At 40.2% G+C, this 19,898-nt stretch overlaps 1 protein-coding gene across 1 annotated transcript in view; it reads right to left on the reverse strand.

Annotated features, from left to right (window-relative positions):
• Positions 1-19,898, reverse strand: part of PTPN13 (protein tyrosine phosphatase non-receptor type 13) — a 108,830-nt gene that overhangs the window by 16,220 nt on the left and 72,712 nt on the right. The window contains exons 15-30 of the mRNA XM_056490408.1: positions 19,348-19,500; positions 17,833-18,015; positions 16,666-16,828; positions 13,260-13,683; positions 12,995-13,092; positions 11,191-11,247; positions 9,756-9,848; positions 8,511-8,618; positions 7,697-7,828; positions 6,999-7,465; positions 5,916-6,041; positions 4,098-4,191; positions 3,233-3,318; positions 2,526-2,688; positions 1,422-1,636; positions 1,242-1,340 (exon numbers count right to left, since the gene is read on the reverse strand). Coding sequence (XP_056346383.1) covers positions 1,242-1,340; positions 1,422-1,636; positions 2,526-2,688; positions 3,233-3,318; positions 4,098-4,191; positions 5,916-6,041; positions 6,999-7,465; positions 7,697-7,828; positions 8,511-8,618; positions 9,756-9,848; positions 11,191-11,247; positions 12,995-13,092; positions 13,260-13,683; positions 16,666-16,828; positions 17,833-18,015; positions 19,348-19,500 — 2,661 coding nt within the window. The remainder of the gene's footprint in view (positions 1-1,241; positions 1,341-1,421; positions 1,637-2,525; positions 2,689-3,232; positions 3,319-4,097; positions 4,192-5,915; positions 6,042-6,998; positions 7,466-7,696; positions 7,829-8,510; positions 8,619-9,755; positions 9,849-11,190; positions 11,248-12,994; positions 13,093-13,259; positions 13,684-16,665; positions 16,829-17,832; positions 18,016-19,347; positions 19,501-19,898) is intronic.

Raw genomic sequence — 19,898 nt, forward strand, 5'->3', positions numbered from 1 at the left:
TTTATGCCAAATGGTGACTGTTAACCAAGTCATTAACTCCCATGAGAATGAATAACTTTTTTTGCCAATTGTCAAATATGCCCAAGAAATATCCAGCAGACAGAAAAGGTTTAAAAGCTTCATTTATGCTTTCATGGCCAGATTCTTGTGTATATAAACACATCAATCTGTAATAGTGTAAAGAATTTTTTTTATTTTGCTCTTCCTTTTAATAAATGCACTGTTTTATTAAAGTTCCTGTTAAAGTTCTATAAAGTTCTACTAAAGTTCCTGTTATGCTACATTACAAATAGGTCTGTTACAGGAGTAGTTATTTGTATTATTAGTTTGCTCAGTAGCTTCTCTCTCACTCCAATCCTAACTTCACTTAAATTTGTATTTGTACGTTTAAACTTCTATCACCAGACTTGAATAATTTTATTGCTTGAAAATAATGTTAAAGTAACTCCAAATCACAGAATCAGAGTATCCTGAGATGGAAGAGATCCACAAGGATCATCCAAGTCCAATTCCTTGCCCTGCACAGGACAGCCTCAGGAATCACACCTTGTATCTGAGAGCCTTGTCCAAACACTTCTTGAACCCTGGCAGGCCTTAGTGCTGTGATGAATTCCCTGGGGAACTTAAATTGAAGACCTGTCTCCATTACAGTGTCCTGTATTATGGAAAGCCTAATTTTCAGGCAATTTGTCCTCTACACTCTCTTTTGCTGAAACGCATTTCGCTTCTACTTCTTCAAGTATCCTAAACAAGTATCCACAGAAGTGGCCTCTTGTTCTTTCAATTTATTTACTAGAGCATTTTGAAAATATTCTTTGGAACACCTCTGATTTCCAGGAGGCAAATATGACAACTTTTTCTCTGTTTTCTACATACATCAACACCAAATTGGTGTTTTGCAGAATACCCTTCACAAAAATACCCAATTTCTATCCAATATCAAATCCAAAGCATTGGGCTGCAAAAAAATCTCTGCCCCAGAAACACTGTATTAAATCTATTTCTCAAGTCTTAGGTCACAAAGTGGAAGGAAAAAGCTTTTGAAGCCATACATTCCTTTAAAATTCACACAAAACAGTGCACTCCTAAGGGATTCATTCCAAGAATCACATTTCTGTGAGCACTCTCCCCATTATTCCATCTACATCTTGCATTTAACCAACTCACCCATCCACCAGACTGAATAAATGAACCTTAAATAGCAAGTAATGTTTAAACAAATGCCATGCCAGACCCCTTACCAGCAATGAAGGATCGATGTCCGGCAGTATTCCAGAGGGCGGCCGGCACAGGAGAAGAGAGACCTCTGGAGACGTTCCCCTCAGAGCAGAGATGACTTCCTATGGCCACAGAGGGATTCCCTGTCAGATGCAGCCTTGCAGGACTACCCCACTATGAGTTTCACCACTATAGGTACAAACCTGCTGGGACAAACCCTTCAGTGATGCCCCATTCACTTTCAAAATGACGTCCCCGATCTCTATTTGCCCGCTCTCTGCAGCTGGCTGCCCAGGGAAGAGCTTCTTCACCCTCACAATAGTTGATCCCAGCTGCTCTGGGGTCAGGTTATCTTCACGGCAGAAACTGAACCCAAGGCCTGAGCTGTTCTTCAGGAGTTTCACTTCAAATGTGTTCTCTGTAAAAGAAACATTAACTTATTATTTTCTATGGCCATGGAAAGAGTGTGTGGTGCTCTTATTCCAGACATTACAATGTGCAATTTCCCCCTCACATGGTTCTTTCAACTGAGTTGTACAGAAGTGCTACCCAAAAGATCCCTCCAGGTTAAAGAAGACAAAAAGCTGATCATGACTTCTCAGTCTGCTTGCTTGGCCTGACGACATCAATATGCAGAAAGGCAGAGTGTCTCCAAAGGATTATTTCCTAGGAAGGCTATTAAGGAGCCTTTTAAAGCAGAGAGTGACACAACCTTTCCAGCCACTGATCAGGCACTAGTGAGAGCAGCAACTGGACCTCCTGGCAGACAGGACAGAAACCATAAAAGGAGACCCAAAGGTATCTGCAGGGGTCACCTAGGTATGCTTCCCTACACTTGCACAAGTCACCAGCAAGAGAGGCTGAATTATGTCAACCTCTAGTCAAGGCACAAATCCTTCTCTCCTCATCTAGCTCTTGATGTCTTCTCTCTTCTAAGACAGGAACTGCAGGACTAACAGAAGTACTTATTTATATAAACTATCTAAATTCCCCTTGGCACCCCTTAGCAGCATCAGCAGCACCCCCTTTACTCCAGCCTTGCTACAGCCTTGGCATCCAAGGCTGGTGAAACTGGGAAACAACAGGAAATAGTGAGAGTGAACAGTTAATAGCAGTTAAACAAAGTAACCATGATGTGAAATGAAGACTTAAAAAGAAACACAACAGCACAAAAAGAAAGACTGTGTTACCTGCAAGGGCTTGGTCTAGATTTTTACCCACTCCATTCCCAATTTAAGAAGTGAAGAAAATACTATGAAACTATGGGATGCTTTGACAGTTAAGGCAATTGTTTTGTGTGATCTGACCTGCAGTGACAAAGCTGTAATCTTTGGCATTTGAAGAATCTGTTGCTGGCTTCTCCTGTGGCTCACACTGCCCCACCTGATTTGGGAGTGTGCACTGTGGTGTCACTGGAGCATGAGCCTTGGCCCCTGAAAGCTGACCTTTTTCCAACAGCAGGTGTACCACCTGAAGAGAGGAAACATTCTCCAGTTAACTGGCAACAGTCACAGAGATAGCACAGTCTAGAGTATGTCTTTCCTTCTAACTTCTCAGGGCCCCAAGTTTTACGGCAGCAAGGGTTACAGACACTCCCCTCCCTATGTATATCCTCCAATTGTTATTTAACAGCCCTTAAAAAATAAGGAATAATCTCCAAAAAACACTAATAGACTTGCAAGATACTTGCAATAGAGTAAGAAAGGGTTTTCTTCCTAAAGCGTTCTGAGGGTGTTAAGAGATGTCAAAGAAGTATCACTTGCACTTGCATTTGTTCAGAGAATTAAGTAAAAAACTTTTATAAAATGAACACAAATAATAGTCCTCAGCAGTTCTGAATGTGTACACTCACTGGCTATTTTCAGGTGTGCCAGGAAGCCAAGGAGTCTAAGAAAGCAAACTTAAAGTAACCACGACACACTGGTGAAAATTCCAGTCTTGAGGTTCTTTTACCTCTTTTCACTCATAGAGAACTGGTTTACCACAGACAGGAGTAGAACCAGCAGCCACTCACCTGGCCTGTGTTTCTCAGTGTTTCAACAGCTTGCTTATGGGTAGCTCCTTCCAAACTAATCCCATTGACAGAGAGCACTCGGTCACCTACATTAATAATTTAAGAAAAAGTAGGCAGAGTATCACCTACAAAACACCTATGATGCACAGAAACCTTCAAGTCTGAGCTAACAAGGACAGTTGTTTAAGGAAATTCTCCCTCCCCACCGTGTTTTAAGTTAAGAAGAAAACTTTGCAAACAAACTGTATGGCTCAAATCAAAGGTATTTTCCAATCTAACGATTCTGTGGGATAATCCCATGTCAAAACTAGTGTTAACCATCAGAGTGACAGCCTGCCAGAAAGCTCAGACTCTTTATTTAAAACAAATCATAGTCCACAGGGGGAATGCTCACTTTAGTGAAGAATGTGGCCTGGCTACTAACAAGAAGAGCCATAACAATTACAGCATTTTCTGTATTGAGTTGCCAGGCATGCCAAGCAAGGCGGCCACAAATAACACAAAGCCCTCTCTCTCTGTGCCTGGAACAGAGAAGCATTCTCCATTAATATAGGCTGCTTTAGAGAACAAAAATCCCACAGGCTATCTCCTATTTTTCCCCTCCACAGCCTCAGCATTGCTACTTCTGCAGTTGTTCTACATTAGCTTTTTAATCTTCACCTGCAGAATTAGCTACCAAGGCAATATTAAAATGACAACTGCAACAGCTTGGAAAAACAACTCTTCTTCCCAGTGAAAAAGGTACAAGGACAGGAGGCAAACAGAGTGCTAGTTTCCAGGCCACAGGATATTGTCAAGTCCCCCACAGTCAGTCCTCTGCCCTTTTTTCACATAGAAGTCCCCACTGAAAGAATAGAAATCCTACCTTTTTCTATTCTGCCATCTGCTTCAGCTGCTCCCTTGGGAATAATCGCTTTCACATAAATACCACCATGCCTTATGCTAGTATTTACACCACCCTAAACAGAAAACAAAAATATGATTGTTAGTCTTTTTGCAGTTAGAATACTTAGTAATTAAACACAGTGTCACACAAGGAAAACTGTTCTTAGGAAGCATTTGGGCTACTGGCATGTAGAAAAACTAGAGAAACTATCAAAACCAAAACGTTACATCAAGCACGTTCAGTGCAGTCATGCAATTTGCTACAAATGAAGTTGGGGTGGGAAGGTTGTAAAAACACAATGCATCACAATGCAAATGCACAAAACACATATAAATGTCCTTCAGCAGAAACATGTCTGCATTTTGCTGGACTTTACATGCTTGCATGCACACCAAAGCTCAGACATGTGCAAGAGCACAGCATGCCAAAGCAGGAGATGCACAACCATGCAGTGCCCTACTCCAACACAACTCTTCTGATATAATAGGAAATTAAGGAGTGCTGCTTTCTCTCAGCTCAGACAAGTTTGAAGGTCTAAGCTGCTCAAGCTGAACAGACATTGTTTTTGGAGGGCCTTGGCCTTTCTGCTGATTGCAGCAGGGGTAGGACTAGATGATCTTTAATTGTCCCTTCCATCCTAAACCATTGTGTGATTCTGGCTCGCTGTGCTCCACAGACTTGGAGGGAAGAGAAGACCAACAGTGTGCTAATGTTCACTCCCAAAGCACCCAGCACTGCAAGTGAAAACTTAACCCACAGGTAACTGCACACCTCTCCTCATTGCCACTGTACAGCCAAACAATGCAGGGGCAGAATGGAGGCTGGAAAAGCAAAGGGCAGTGAAGACCCAACCCCTTAAGGGAAATCTCTGCATTGGCTGGCATCTTCTAACACCTCTACAAAGCCAGCAGATCTGGTGCTACTCAGTAACCAACCAGCTCTACCTTTGTTCTCCAACTTCTCAAGCACTGGAACATTACTTTGAATAGACCGGGATGCCAAAATAACAGAATTTCCTTCTGCTCCTCTTACAATCCTAGCTATATATATGGAAACGATGCTAGGCCTGCAAATCATCCCTCCACTGAAAATAGCTGAATATTAAAATGTATTTTTTAACACAAGAACAGATGCAGTGGAAAATGCATGCATGTCAGTTGTAAATTATTCTCCTCTTCCCTGAGGTGCCACTCTGCAGTATGACAGGCCCTAAAGATAAAACTACCTTCAAAATCTTACAGCCTGAAGAGAAATCAGTCTTAAAAAATATATTTTTGCCTCATATTGCAAGAAAGCAGTGTCATCCAGGTCTCATTTGGGTTTAAGTAGTTTCTTGCTTTCTGCCTTTTCTCCAGCAGAGGGAGAACAGACAAGGTGAATGTGAGTGAGCGTGCACAGATACTCTTAATTAACACTACCACTTCCACTGCCTGTTGTGCCAGTCTGGGAGGGTCTCACTTCCTTCCTTGCAAATTTGCCACAAGATTAGGTAGCAAGGGACAAAGACCATCTTGTCTTTTGTACTCACAAAGCAGCATCTGTGATAAGAGTCTATTAGGACTTTGGGGCTCCACCATAAAACAAAAAACAAGAATTACTTAAAGGGCAGATGACAAGAAAATTAATATAAATTAATAGTATTACTTTTCAGCTTTGGTAAGATTAATCACACATCAATAAATCTATATAATTAAAGTGATTCCAGAAAATATTTTGCTTCCTTGTAATTTAGCAGTTTAATGGGTTGCTGGGAGTAGAGAAAAAGAGAAAACATCTAAAAACCTTGTCAAACAGTACCGTGACACTTATTCCCAAGCCGTTATCTTTTTTTGCTAGTTCAACCTCAAAGATATCTCCAGGTTTAAGCGTTGCAGAAACCTTTTTAGAATTCACTTTGTTTGCTGTATTCGATGAGGAAGAATCCTTTATTTACAAAAAAAGAAAAAAAAAAAGAAAAAAAAAAAAAAGAAGAGGGAGAGAGACAGAAAAAGAAACAAACAAAACAAAAGAGACAATGATTTGCCTTTAGAACAGATGTTTACAGCTAAAGGTTAGGGTTTTGAGTCAGACACAGCCAGGAGGAGTCCACCTGGCAAAGTCCAAATTAGTAGGACTCAAGGCTCACTGCTTCAACTCCTCCATTCCTGCCATTGAACAGGTTTTGCACAGAAATATGCTTGGCCTTTAGCAGCCAAGTCTTTACTGCCCAACTGAGCTGGTTACAGAACACTGGAACTGCAGTACTTCAGCATTAGAGTCTGTTGGATTAATTAGCAGGAGATGCCACAATTTAATTGAATAACCTCCATCAGCTGAACAGAGGAATCACTGCAAGCTGGAAATAAATTTGTAATACTTTTGGAAAGGTGAAGCAGCAAGCTGTGTCTGCTCAAGAGCATGACTCACTGCTGAATTTTAATGCACAAGAGCAGTTTTTCAAGGATTAGATCAATCCCAGAAGACAATGAGTTCTGCTACTACCCAGTCCAGATGTATCACTCCTACTTTCCTCTGTTAAAAACTTTGTTTACCTGCCAAGTGAATAAACTTACCTCTGGGGGTGGCCACTAGATTATGAACATATTGGACACACAGAATTGAAAGGTTTCCTACAGCCTCAGCAAGTGTACTATAGGTTCATCCCAAGGCACAATCTGCCTCTAGGAAGACACATCTTGTGACATTGGAAAGCTGTTTCAAGTTACAGAAGTGATTTTTTCCATTCATTTTGAACAAAATCACCATGCTATCAGAAATCAGCTACTAGCATAGCTGCAGACTAGGCCAGGCTGCTCTTCCCTCACATCCTGACACCCAGAGACAGCTATTTCAACACCACTATCACACTGATGGGAAATATTCGTATGAAATCCACTATGCCTTTTTAGCTGGCTGCTGCTCCTGACTGCCGGAGTAAGTAGCTTCATCCATGTCAGAGTCCCCTCGGTCAGAATACTCCACAGGCTCCACCACCCCGGGCCTTTTGTTTTTGGCTCGGGTGCTGTCCAGTGAGGATCTGCTGCTGTCGATGGCTGTGGAGGCCCCAGGCTGGCCCTGGCTGTGGTGCTGGGCGTGCTGCTGGGCTCTGCCGCTCGCGCGCTTGCCCAAGGAGCCGGCCGGCTGGCCCCGGGCCAGGCTGGCGCTCTCGGTCCTGGAATCCTGGGAGCTCAGGCTGCCGTCCCGCCTGCCCCCCGACAGCCCAGAGAGGCTCCCCGAAACAGGCCTCTGGGGGCCCCGGCAGCGGCCGTGCTCCTCTGAAGAGGACTCTGCCTCGTGGTCCTGCACGGAGGAGGGCCTCCTCAAGTAACCCCTGGCTCCATTGCTGATGTGAGCAGTGTTAGACGATGCTGAAAACAAGGAGACAAGGCAGCCATCAGCAGGTGGCAACACCTTATCTGCAGCACGACACCCTTTTCTCAGCTTACAGCCCAGAAGGGTTCACTTGCCTGGGAATTCTGCAGAAAGCTCTCTGCCCATACTGTGCCTCCCCAAAGGTTACCCCAACACCTCTCCATTCTGTCTCTGAACACACAGCCAAGCCAGCTGGGGCTGCTTGCAGCACAAACTGCAATCCCTACCTTTGGACAGCTTGTCCTTGGGCTGGGAGATGACAAGTGTCACATCCTCAGGAGTGTTCTCCAGGATTTCCAAGGCTGCCTGGTGGCTGACACCTTCCAAGCTCGTGCTGTTTATGGATATGAGGCGGTGCCCTGCACACAAGGGGTTGTTCAGATACAGTCTAACACCAACGTTTTTACCCACCAGTGACAATGACCCACTGTACACAATGCATGGATTAAAAATTACTCAACTTCAAGTAATGCTGAAATGGGGAACTCTAATTAAAAAAAAAAAAAAAAAAACATACCCAAAATCACACAAACTGCTTATATTTCCCCTTTTTAAACCTGCCAAATCTTTACATATTATGATTTCTACCTTCTCTTTTGCTGTTGAAAAAAAAAAGAAAAAGCAGAAATCAGAAGTTAAATGAGCAATATGCAGTTCAGTTCAAGAGGTGAACTAAATTGAAAAGGAAATGAAAATACATTTTTTCTTCCTCCCCCACTACAGTTACAGTTATAGTATATGGTTCCATTTATTTTTTTTTTTTTCAAATTAAAGTAGGGATACTGAATTTTAAAAACTTTAAATTCAAATGCATCTGCAAGACAGACAATGGAAAATAAAGACCTTCTCTTTATATGTAACTTCAATTTTCTGCTACTTCAAGCTTTATAATTTTTACATTGATTTGTATGATTGTTGTTTTTGTATAGTTTAACAAAGAAGAATCACTAGTTTTCAGAAATTATCTGGAAGGTAACTGAAGGTCACTGTTGTAAAGAACTGTGATACCCAGAGCCATAGATGGAATTTTGCACTATTCACCTGGTTTTAGAGTTCCTTCCAAATCAGCTGGCCCTCCAGGAATAACTGAATGAATAAAAATTCCCAGATCAAGTTTCCCTGTCTTCTCTCCACCAACTATTTGAAAGCCTAGAAAAAAAAAAGGCCCAAAGCAGGAAAAATGTCAGTGATCACCATGCAACTTAACACAAGCTTATTTTAATCAATTTGTTTAGACTTTGTCTGTCTGTTCAGGACACTCCAGCGAACAAATAGGTGACATGAAATGTACATTTGCTGAGCAGATAAAATTTGTTTTCCATCACATAAAAACTTCTGGTTTTCTCCATTGTTCGATGTTTCACATAGAAGTTTGACTCTGATCTTAAGATCTGAGTTTGCAATCTCCCTGTTCTATTTGGAGGCTTCTAATCTAGTTCTGTTCATTCTGCCATGTAAACCTGGGACAAATGTTCCAGACGGAAAAAATACCAATGAAGTAGAAGATATCAGGTCTTCTCTATTCTAGCTAAAATAAAAATACCATAAATTGCATGGGGAAGAAAGAGGAGAAATAGTACATTTCTTTGTATTTCTTTTTCCTTTTGGCTCAACTTGTACTGTGCAGTGTAAACACTAAGTATTACTTACTTGTAGGCTTTTTTTTTCCTCTCAAATTTACATTACAGTCCAATTTTGAATGACAGAACAATGTTCTTAAGGACACTTTAGAGAGTTTTCCTAAAGCACAACAATGACATCTAATTCTTCATCACTCGTACAGGGAAAAAATTATGTGGGTTTATGAAAAAACTCAGTGCTAGAGGAAGGAATGTAATGCAAATATCTCATCTGCCAGGCTCTTTAAACATCAAATCAGTGCTTCATCTGATATTACAGGAGTTAGGCAAACACTCAACAATTAGCACATAATGCTTGTACTGTGACTTTTTTTTTTTTTTTTTTTTAAGCATTAATTTAAAGCATTTCCCACAGCTCAAAGCTGTGTGGTTCCACAGAGACAAAATTCTATACTGAGAAGAGAGAAACTTTAAAGGCATGATTAGTTCACAATATAAACATTATCCTACATTTACAATATGGAAAAGCTCAAAACCAGACTTGCTTAATATCCCAGAAAGCGTATTTAAAATGCCTCCAAAATTCAGCTACTGCCTGTACTTCTTTACTTAGTGCTACAATAAATGCTTAAGTACAGATCAGAAAACTTTATTTCATTTTTGGCTTCTAGAAATACATGTCAACAGCAATTTTAAAGCCACTTACCTAAGCCAAACTTGTCATCTTTTTTCAAGTTCACCAAAGTGATCTCTCTCTCTGGTGTGGCAACTCTGTTCTGTGTTGTTTGAAGAGAGTCAACTGTAAAGCCAACATTTCATGATCAAACACTATCTCAACTCTTTAGGTTTACTTTAAAGTTCTTTTCCATTAAAAGATTTTACTTCTCTGATAACTTGAAAAGCTGTTTTGATCTAGTGGGTCCAACTTTCATCTTCTAAGCCATGGCCAAAGACAGAAAAATCTCCACAAACCTTCTAACCCACTTCCATCTTCAGCAGTTAAAAATCCTTTACTCCAGCTAAGAAAAGCAGCTAGCACAGTCTTATGGAAGAACAACATAATTGAGTCCTATAATCTTCAACTTCATTAGTCTCAGTTGAGGAAAATATTTAAATCTCTGTTTGTGTGCTCTTCTCATAGGTAGGGAGGATGCAAACACATTGGTAAAATTGAAACGGAGGGTCATTATATAAAATTATGAAAGATTAGTCAATGAGTTCTCTTAATGGTGTCTCTTCATTAAAAACCAACCAAAATCAGAAACACCTACTAAAACTTCTCTTATTTAAATTTACTTCCTCATTTCCAACTCCACAGGCTGCTGACTCCACCTCTTCTAAAATTTGAGCATCCTTACAATAGAACTCTGATTCCTGAGGCTTCCCATCAGGCTGAAGTAGATCCAGGCATTTAAGAGACCCAAGGAAAATAATTCGGTGAAAAAACAAAAAAAAACAAAAAAAAACCAAACCAAAAACAAACACTAACAAAAAACCCCCACCCACAAGCAAATAAAACAAAATACAAACAAATAAGCCCAATCTCCTGAAACTTTAGGAAACATCAGCATGCTTGCAAGTCTGAACTCATGGACTTGCTGCCTAGAGAAGACATTCATTTGGTCCAGGAGCGCCTGGGATACTTTTGCCCTAAGTGGAAGAGGCAACCCACAGCTGCAGAAACCTAATGAGCTCCACACATGGTACAAGGAGAGAACAAGTGATGCAGGGGAGTGCAGCAGACTGCACATCACCCAGAAAAGGAGTTTTTTCTCCCACAAAACCACATCAAGCCTAAAGAGTGAAAGAACTAAAAAAGAAAATACAGAACCAGTAACTTCATAACTAAGGAAAATGAGCTTTCAAGAGCATGATCTGGTAGGTCATTCAAGCCCTTCAAGCACCAAGCACCCTTCAAGTCCCAAATTAAACACTATTCATATTTGAAAAATATTACACACAGATGTCTAAATCTCCCCCAAGAAGCAATCCAAAATAAATACTAGGAGTTGCATTTAGGGAAAAGTCCTATCTAGCTAACTGGTAGAGGCACTTAAGAATACCAAAGATATAGGACAAGTGGAACAGTGAAGCATTTGCAAGTGACAAACTGATTTTGAATTAATTACTTATCAACTTACCACTCTCTTTTAATGCTGCTGATGACAGAAGATTTTCTGAAGTATTCATGCTAACACCTGTGACATGCATGGAAGTATTAGACACTATTATCTATTTTTTTTGAATACAGGAGCTGCCAAGAATTACCAAACTACTTTTAAAAATGAATAAACATTAAACTAGCTTTGTATTAGCAAATCCAAATCACTCATGTACTCTAATTGTAGTTTAAGGTTCAGATAGATGATAGCTCATGCAAAGGCAATGAATTCAAGGAAGGACAGAGGTTTGGCCTTAATGACCATGGTTAACTTCAGATAAAAGTAATGGATCATAAGCAATGAAAAAGACTAAATTTTCTAACCATACTGGGTATTGAATATGCTGAACCCAAGAAATCAACACAAGAGGACTCTTGTAAGATTTTTGTAAAGGAACAAATAAACTGAACTACTTCTATTGAAAATCATTTGCATATAGAATCATATTTCCTTTGAAATTATCACAGCCAGGAAAATATGGCCCTACTTTAAAGAGGGTAAAATAATAAATGCACCAATATATGAAAGTAAATGAAGGAAGACAATTCAAGCTTTTTAAGAAAGCAGCCCTTGCCTTTTCCAAACCTAAAACCCCCAGTTTCATCTGATGTGTTTCACCATGCAAAGAACCTATGTCCCTCAGCACAGGCAGTGTGATCCAGCAGCACTTTCTGACATGTAGCTAAACTCTCACCAGAACTGCTGCCCAGAAGATTATGGGTAAGCACATGATCATATTAATTGTAAAACTAAAGGCACAGGGTAAATGGCTGCAAGCAGTCACTTCAGAACCTGCATGCCTCATCTCACTCTTCAGCATTTCTGCTCTTAGAACTGAAAATGCATTCTCAAGTCAGTCCTGGTTTCAAGTGCACTGGGGGCAGACGTGGGATATCACACTCTGCTTTGTTTGCTTTTTTTGGTTTGTTTATGATGACTCCCCCATCCCCAGAAACTTAACCATCTTCCACTTTTTCTGATATCCTGTAACTACAGTAAAGCCAACCACCAGCTAAGGCTGCAAATATTTCAGTCATTGTAGTTTCTATTGTTATTTGGAACCTTCTAGAACCAGAAACTGGTAACCTGCTGATAATAAAAATTCATGTTTAATAACCCAGTGTTAGTTTAAGTCTATTTAGCTGCTCTGAATGTTTTTGTTTTTACTGTGAATTCTCTCTTTTAGATAATAGTAAGACTACTTGTGTGTACTCCAATCTTTGCCAAGAAAATGGAGTAAGAACATCTGGCTTACCTCACTACAAAAGTGTTTTTGTGAAACACCCAGTATACTACAAAAAAAATTAACTAAATTTTATTATACCTGAACAAAAAAAACTCCAAAAAATAAAGGAAAAAAACCCCAAAGTGTGGAGTTACTACTTAGAGGTACTGGTCAATACCCAGTTCTTCAAAAAAGAACTCCCTACATCCTTTCCACAGAAAACACTAGAAAATTTCAGCCTTCACAAACAGATTATGATGACTAGCAAATTATTAAAAGATCCATACAACCAAATGGCACCCTGAAGTGACAACCTGGAAGCTGTTTTCTGCTACAGCTTTTGCTTTACCCCCCTGTGTACAGACTGGTGCTGACCAAAGGAGGATTTTTTTTGGATTCACTGCAATAATGGCCTGGATTGCTTTAACACATGATACTCTGCTCCCATGTTCAAATCAGAATATTACCATCAGTTAATAAATATATCAAAGCATTACACCCAAAGCAATTTTAGAGGTTAGTTAGTAAACACAGTAATATTATTTTTTGCATGCTGACCTACAACATAGGCTTGACCGGTATCTTCAATGGATGATGAGTCTGATTCATTTTTCTTTCTTTCAGGGCTTCTACTTAAACCTGCATGAGATTTTGAACTTAAAGGGGAGAAGGAGAGAAGGGGAACCAGACAGAGGGAAGAGGAAGTTGGGAGAGGGAAGGATCAATGTAATAAAATAATGGCATGAATAATAAATCAAAACTGATGCAAAATGTACATTGACTGTACACAAAGATACTGCAGGGTGGTCAGAGAGACTCTTACTTGCTCAGTTTTAATGCTCCCGTTGCTGATCCAGTATCAAATTTTGGCATTTGCTGAAAGACCCTTCCCATTATATCTTCAATTTTTTTGGGGGAAGAGTCCAAAGCAGTAATAACATTTTTCTTCGGGGGGTAAACAGAGATGTGACTCTGACTCAGATCATGAAACGACTTGCTCATAACTCTGGGTCTTTCCTCCCACGGACTCTTCTCGTTCTTGTCCCTTGCAGAGCCAGGAAGTGGCTGGAAGAGTGAGAGCTCAGAGCAGGACAGTCTCTTAAGGATCTCTGCTTGGACAGACAGGGGTCGAACAGCGAGTCTGTTCAGAGTGCTGCTGGCCAGGCTGCCAGTGCTGATGGCTCGGCCCATGTTGAAGCCTTTGACAGAGTCTGCATGAAGGTTCAGGCTCCTAAATGAAGCTCTTTCTGTGGAAATTAAATAAAAACAAACCAACAAAACCCAAACAACTGAAGTTATTCAGTAGAGCTAGTATGACCAGCTTGTGTAAAGCATGCTTTTTAAACAACCAACACAAAATGTATTTTCTCAAGATGCTTAGCAATATATACCATCATCAGAGATATATAAACACCCACCATGGAGTTTGCTCAGGAAGCAAAGTTTGGAGTTCATGACACTACAGTAACCCAAAGTCCAAAACCACAGAATATTTATCCTCTTAATAGCATGAAGACTCATATTGCCTGTCAGGCTGCCGTACCTTATAGACAGGCACATCATCTCCTTCTGCAAAACAAATAATATCCTCAAGCCAAGTGACCTGGAAGACTACACTTCCTTTAATCTGCTCATAAAAGCCTTTTCCAGGATTTGAACAAATAGGGCTTCCCCATCTCCACACTATCAAATGCTACCAAACTTCCATCCATGCATTGCTTTGTTTTCTTGGCATAAGCCCCTCCATATTCACAGTACAACTGCAAGGCCATGAGGGCCTGGCAGCACCTCTGCCCAGTTACAGAGCACCTGTCCACTCAGGTGCCCTTAAGGACCTCCCCTGCCACAAACACCCTAGCACAAAACAAAGTGTTGACTGGGGTTTGCCAGACTTTTTGACTCATTAGCAAGGATTCCCTTAAGCAGCAGCTTAAGAAACAGGTCTTGGACTGTAATTAAATTGCTGTCAGCTGAGTTGTGGGAACTGTCTGGGTGGATCTTCTTAGCTGAAAGCAAACTCATGATCATACATCTTAGCCTAAACCCCTCTTAACTCAGAGCAAAGCTGAGCAGGGCTCCTTTCTATTACCCTGCCTGCCTCCTAAGGCTAGCAGGTAAGTTCCTGTTGTTCCCCTCTCAGGAATTTGATAAGCTGTGGCAACTGGTTGGCTGGTTAGAGACTTTAAAGGAAATCAGGCCACCTGAACCCTTCATAAACTTCACTGATGTGTTGGAGTCAGTTCACAGGGAAGTCTCAGGAAAAGCAATCCTCAACTGCATATATATTTCTGATTTAGGGTTAACCAGTGAGTTTTCTTAACCGTACATGCATGTAGGAAACAAGCTGGCTTAGGAAGCTGCACTGTAACTCTAAGGGATAATTCTACTTTTTGGTACACATAAAATTAGGTTTAATGGTAAATACTGTGAATTTAGAAAACAGTGTATTTGACAATGCAGCCTCAGTCCTACCACTCCAAAAGACTCCACTGCCTCCAATACCTCAGGCACGAATTAACTGCTACAGTAATTCAAGCTTCCTCTGTAACAGGCATAGAGATGGTGAAGAATTACTTGTGGAAGGTAGGTTTTTCTGTCCTTCCATCAGATGAATTAGTGTACAACTACCACTTCCTTATCCACACCAGCACCTCTTCTAGCCACAGCCACCAGACTGGATAAGCTACAGAAGAATGATTTTGTCCAATCAGACCAGAAATCCACAAATCCCAATTTCCTGACTGACAGAAGGCATCAATGGCACCTGCACTTGCTGTGTTCCTATCATGGGGAAGAGGACCCTAAGAAAATATGCTGAGGTCTCTTAACATTGTGTTTATCCTCTGAGAACAAACAGAATTTCTATGGATTTCAGATGAATACTTTCAAATCATTAACTACATTATATAGGCATTAGGCTTTTCAAACCTTCTGCCAGTCTTGCAACTGAAAATTCTCATGTACTCAAAACTCATATGTAAGGTTGACTTAACCCCCATTTTATTTTTTTTGTTTTTCCACATGCCCTTTCTGGAATCCAGAATGCCCTTTTCTTTACTGTTATATATGTCCTTTTCTTTACTATGTTGCTAAGTGCTTCCAACCATCAGCTTTTACTGACATATTAAGGGTTCAATTTAGATTTAGTAAAGTTATGACAACAGCAATTTTTTGTTTTAATTGCTTTTACTTTAATAATCAGTGTGCTGGAGTTAACCATAATGCTGATTTGTTTGCTTCTGATTACAGGTGATTGGTGAAATCTGGGACCTCTGATTTCCAAGTGATCTGCACTGCACAGAAGCAAACTATTGTTTTCCAGACTCCCACAGAACACCACATACTCCATCTGTTAAGAGCAACCAAGTTTGCCTAGCCAAGAAAGCCCTCCCTGTATCGCTTTTCTCTGCAATTCAGGACAAGCAAACTCTAAATCAGAGAATGGTACAAAGCCTTTAAGTCACTTATTTCTTTGCCTGAAGTTGGCTGATCCCAACAGAACAGAAAAAAGGCTGGATAGTTGGCACATGCCTTTTCCCACTCCTACCCCTCCTCTTTTCTTTTTTTCATTTTTTTTTTTTTTTTTAATTAGAGATCACCGTATCCACAGCAATGGGTTCAAACTTCATCCCAGCTACACTAGTGGAAGTCTGGATTAACAGCAACTGGAATGCAGACAGAGAACAGGGAACAAAGAAGCATGAGCAGGCAGACTGACCAAAACAGCACTTCCAGACCATGCTGAAGGTCAGCCAGGCAAGTGAACTCTGCTCCAAACAGTGAAGAAATTCGTACAGAGGGGTTTTTCAATGATTACATTGTCCAGTTAATATCTCCTATCTATTCCACATTATCAAAGCAATCCCTTTCACATTAAGCAAAAGGTAAAAGTCCTGTTATTGAAATACCTTCAAGATCTCTGAAAGAAAAGACAAAAGCCTTTAATGAAAGAGGGAAGTACTATTAGTGACCTGTTTTTAGACTCCTTTTAGTTTAGGGGAGCTGCTGTGTGTCCGCTTTTCCCCATTCTCCCAAATCCTTTCCTAGCCCCTAAGTAAAATCTAAACAAGCTTAGCTAGTAGAGTCTCTTCATACTATAAATCCTCCAAATGTAGATCTACACACAGCCAGCACTCAGAGAATTACTGAACCTCCAGTTCAGTTTTTATATTTACAAAAATACATATAGATTGCTAATCTATAAACTAACAGAGCATCACAGTCTTTACCAATGTCCTGAGTGTCTTGGTTGCTCTGCCTGGTTCTCATCTGTAGCTGGAACTTATGCTGTGAAGAGCAGAGATGCAAAAGGTACTGGCAAGTCTTACTGTTGTCAGTCTGAAAGGCATGCTTGATGCCATCTGATGTGTTCTGCAAAGTTATTTTCTTCTTCTACAGAAAGAAAAGAAAAGAAAGAAAGAAAGAAAGAAAGTCAAAGGCAAATTATTTCTTTTAGCCTACAAAGAATTCTGTATTTGCTTGTGCACAGTTACAGCATTCAAACTTTCCTGAAGTAAAATGCATTGATGAGAGAGATTTCTATTAAAATAGGAGTCAAAGGTAATGTGAGATTTATAAAGTAGCTCTTTAAAGCTACTCCTGGGCTAGATGAGAAGGTGCTTTATTATTATTTAATCCGTCTCTGTTACTGTTAGTGCTGAGTAATGACAAACAGAACTATTACATTTTGCAGGATAGGGTTTTCAAAGGCCCCTGAGGAAGTCACAAGGGATGCTGCCATTTAAGAGAAAAATAACTAAATGCTGATCTAATTACCAAATCTCTCAATTAATGATCCAGGCCTTGAACTTATCTTTTCAGTAATTTTTAAACTTGAATTCATTCTAGTTAACACCATCTCACAGACGAAACAGGTTGTAGCTTTTCAATAAGGTATCAGACAGAATTAGAAGTGCTGTTTCCAATACCTATATAAAAGTAAGCATTTGAAGCTCAATGCCTCATTAAAAACTGACACATGATCACCAGATTATGGTGTACCCACTCAAGTTGGCTGGTGTTGTCCAGATCCAGTGTCAGCCTGTTATCTTTTATCACTTAACTTAACTACTCTTGGAAATATAACTCAAAGCAACATAGGTGCATCTCCTAATTATACTGAGTACTGGCATTTGCCTATACCCAGTCCTCTAATACAGCATTCTCAGTCTGGTACTCCGTCACTATGCTTGTCCATGCAAGCTAAGGAAAAAAAATAAAACCTTTAAAACATGAAAACTCCTATTTCAATCCCATAATACAACAGCCACACAAAACATAGTCAGGCTATGCTATAAAACAGCAGCTTAATTTGCAAAATAACCAACAAAAACTTCACAGTAACTGGAGACACAAATATAGATGTGTACACACAGAGGGAAAAAAAACCAACTTACACTAAAGGATATTTTCTTTGTCTCTCTCCATGGGAAGCGCAGTACAGGTGTACGGGCACCATTGTGAACTTCAAAAATGACAACTCCTTTGCAACACACTCCCAGAAGGATTCCTGTTTGGGATTTCTTCTCAGGCAGCACATGATGAAGGTGAACCCCATATTCTGTGAGCCTCTGACACAACTGCACAGATCAATGCAATGAAACTTCTATAAGTATGAATTTAAGTCCATTACAAGTTTTTATACCACTATATGAATATTATATATCTCTCTATAAATGCTTTCACGTGTGCATATACATGTGTGGATTTTAGTAAAAATAATCCTCACTGCCTGGTGATTCCACTTAGAGTTTACAGCTATTATGACAGACACAGCTGAGGGTTTTAAGACTTGGTAGTACCTCTTGACCTGCTAGACTACAGCAGATGAACCCAACACTTATTAAAATCAAACAGGGAAAGCACAATTAGAGAACACATGTGAGCAAATCAAACTTGCACAAAGCAGCTGTTAGCAAGGAACTGTAACTAGAGAGATGCACTTGTACTTCACACATTTTCTAAAATCAGAATTAAATTAACACTGCAATTCTGTGATAATGTTAAGGTATCGTATGCAGTTTCAGTCACCTTGCACTCCCAATTATTCACCCCTGTTGTCTTTCCTGTGCTGGTGTAAGAGACTGATGGAATGAATCAAACAGGGGAATCTAACTGCTCTCCTCACCACACCTCTACCCCAGGCTAGGTTTTAGCTAGGATCATGTCCCCTACATTGCTCTCTGTGGCTAAGTTACAAGAACACTTCTGTAAAATGAGCAACAGACTTGGAATGGACAAAGTCAGCTGAATGCCTCTTCTTCACATACTCAGAGATGGTGGAACTGCAGTGTGGCTGTGGAATTATAATGTAATGGTTATTTGGTGTTTCAACACAATCCTTAGCTCCCTGAACTCATTTTGATCAAGGGAGAACCTGATTATTATCCCACAAGCAAACACCATAGTTAGATTTCTCAATAGGTCCTTTTAGAATAATCCAAATATATCTGTGGATAATGCCTTTCCTATCATCTTACAGAGAACCTGCACAAAAATTCTCCTTGGCAGTGCTTCTGGACTGCTTCATATCAAGCAACACACACAGCATTAGCTGTAACAATTTCTTTTGTGATTTATGGGCTTTTTTCCCTCTACAGAAAGTACAAAAGACATGGGGAATACAGGGTGTGCTGCCTCATAAACACAGCTTCCTTTAGAGCAAACACAGGATCAATAGTAGCTTGAGCTAAGACTACTGATTGGAAAAAATGAGAGAATTCCATCTGTTACGATTTCTTTTGGCTTGTTATCATGTGTCTTTTGGAAAAAATCTTTTCAGCTTTCTTCCTTTCAGTGTTATTCAGAGCCTGAGTTGTTTTACTGTGCTTTCACTTGAAGTCCATGCACTCATATTCCAACAAGGGAATTCTTAAGCCACAGATGAAGGAAGCCAACTGCTGCCCACTTACCTTCAGAAATTCTAGCTCTGTCTCTTTTTCAGAGGCACCCACATAAGTGCTGTGCAGTTTTGGCAGCTCTTCCTTGATGTAGGACAGATCCAGTTTCTCCATCACTCTTGCTGGGACATAGTGTTCTAGTCTGAAATAGGACAAGCCATGCACCTGCAACACAAAACATTTTTGTGATGGCACCTCCATTTACTGCCCTATGAGCACAACCATAGTACAAACTTTCATTTATACAAAAAACTGTACATTACAACTCAGAGGATCATAAGATTCTGAGTAAGGGGAGGGAATCTAATCTCCATTTTGACCCACAGCTTAATTTCATATCAGTTTCTCCATATTCAAGCCTGACTCTACTTCCTCCACAAAAAACCAAAAGGTTTTAACACTCAGATCTTGCACTGAATTCTGCAACTAACTGTGCTAGACATTAGGAACATCTGCTGCATATCAGCTGAGCTTCCAGTCTGGAGCAGAGCTGCAGAGCACGTGTGGCAGATCACAGTCTAGTCTTTAATGAAGCAGCAAGATCACAGCTCAACAAGATCAAA

This window comes from Oenanthe melanoleuca, chromosome 4 (assembly GCF_029582105.1).
Source record: "Oenanthe melanoleuca isolate GR-GAL-2019-014 chromosome 4, OMel1.0, whole genome shotgun sequence".
In the NCBI taxonomy this organism is placed as follows: domain Eukaryota; kingdom Metazoa; phylum Chordata; class Aves; order Passeriformes; family Muscicapidae; genus Oenanthe; species Oenanthe melanoleuca.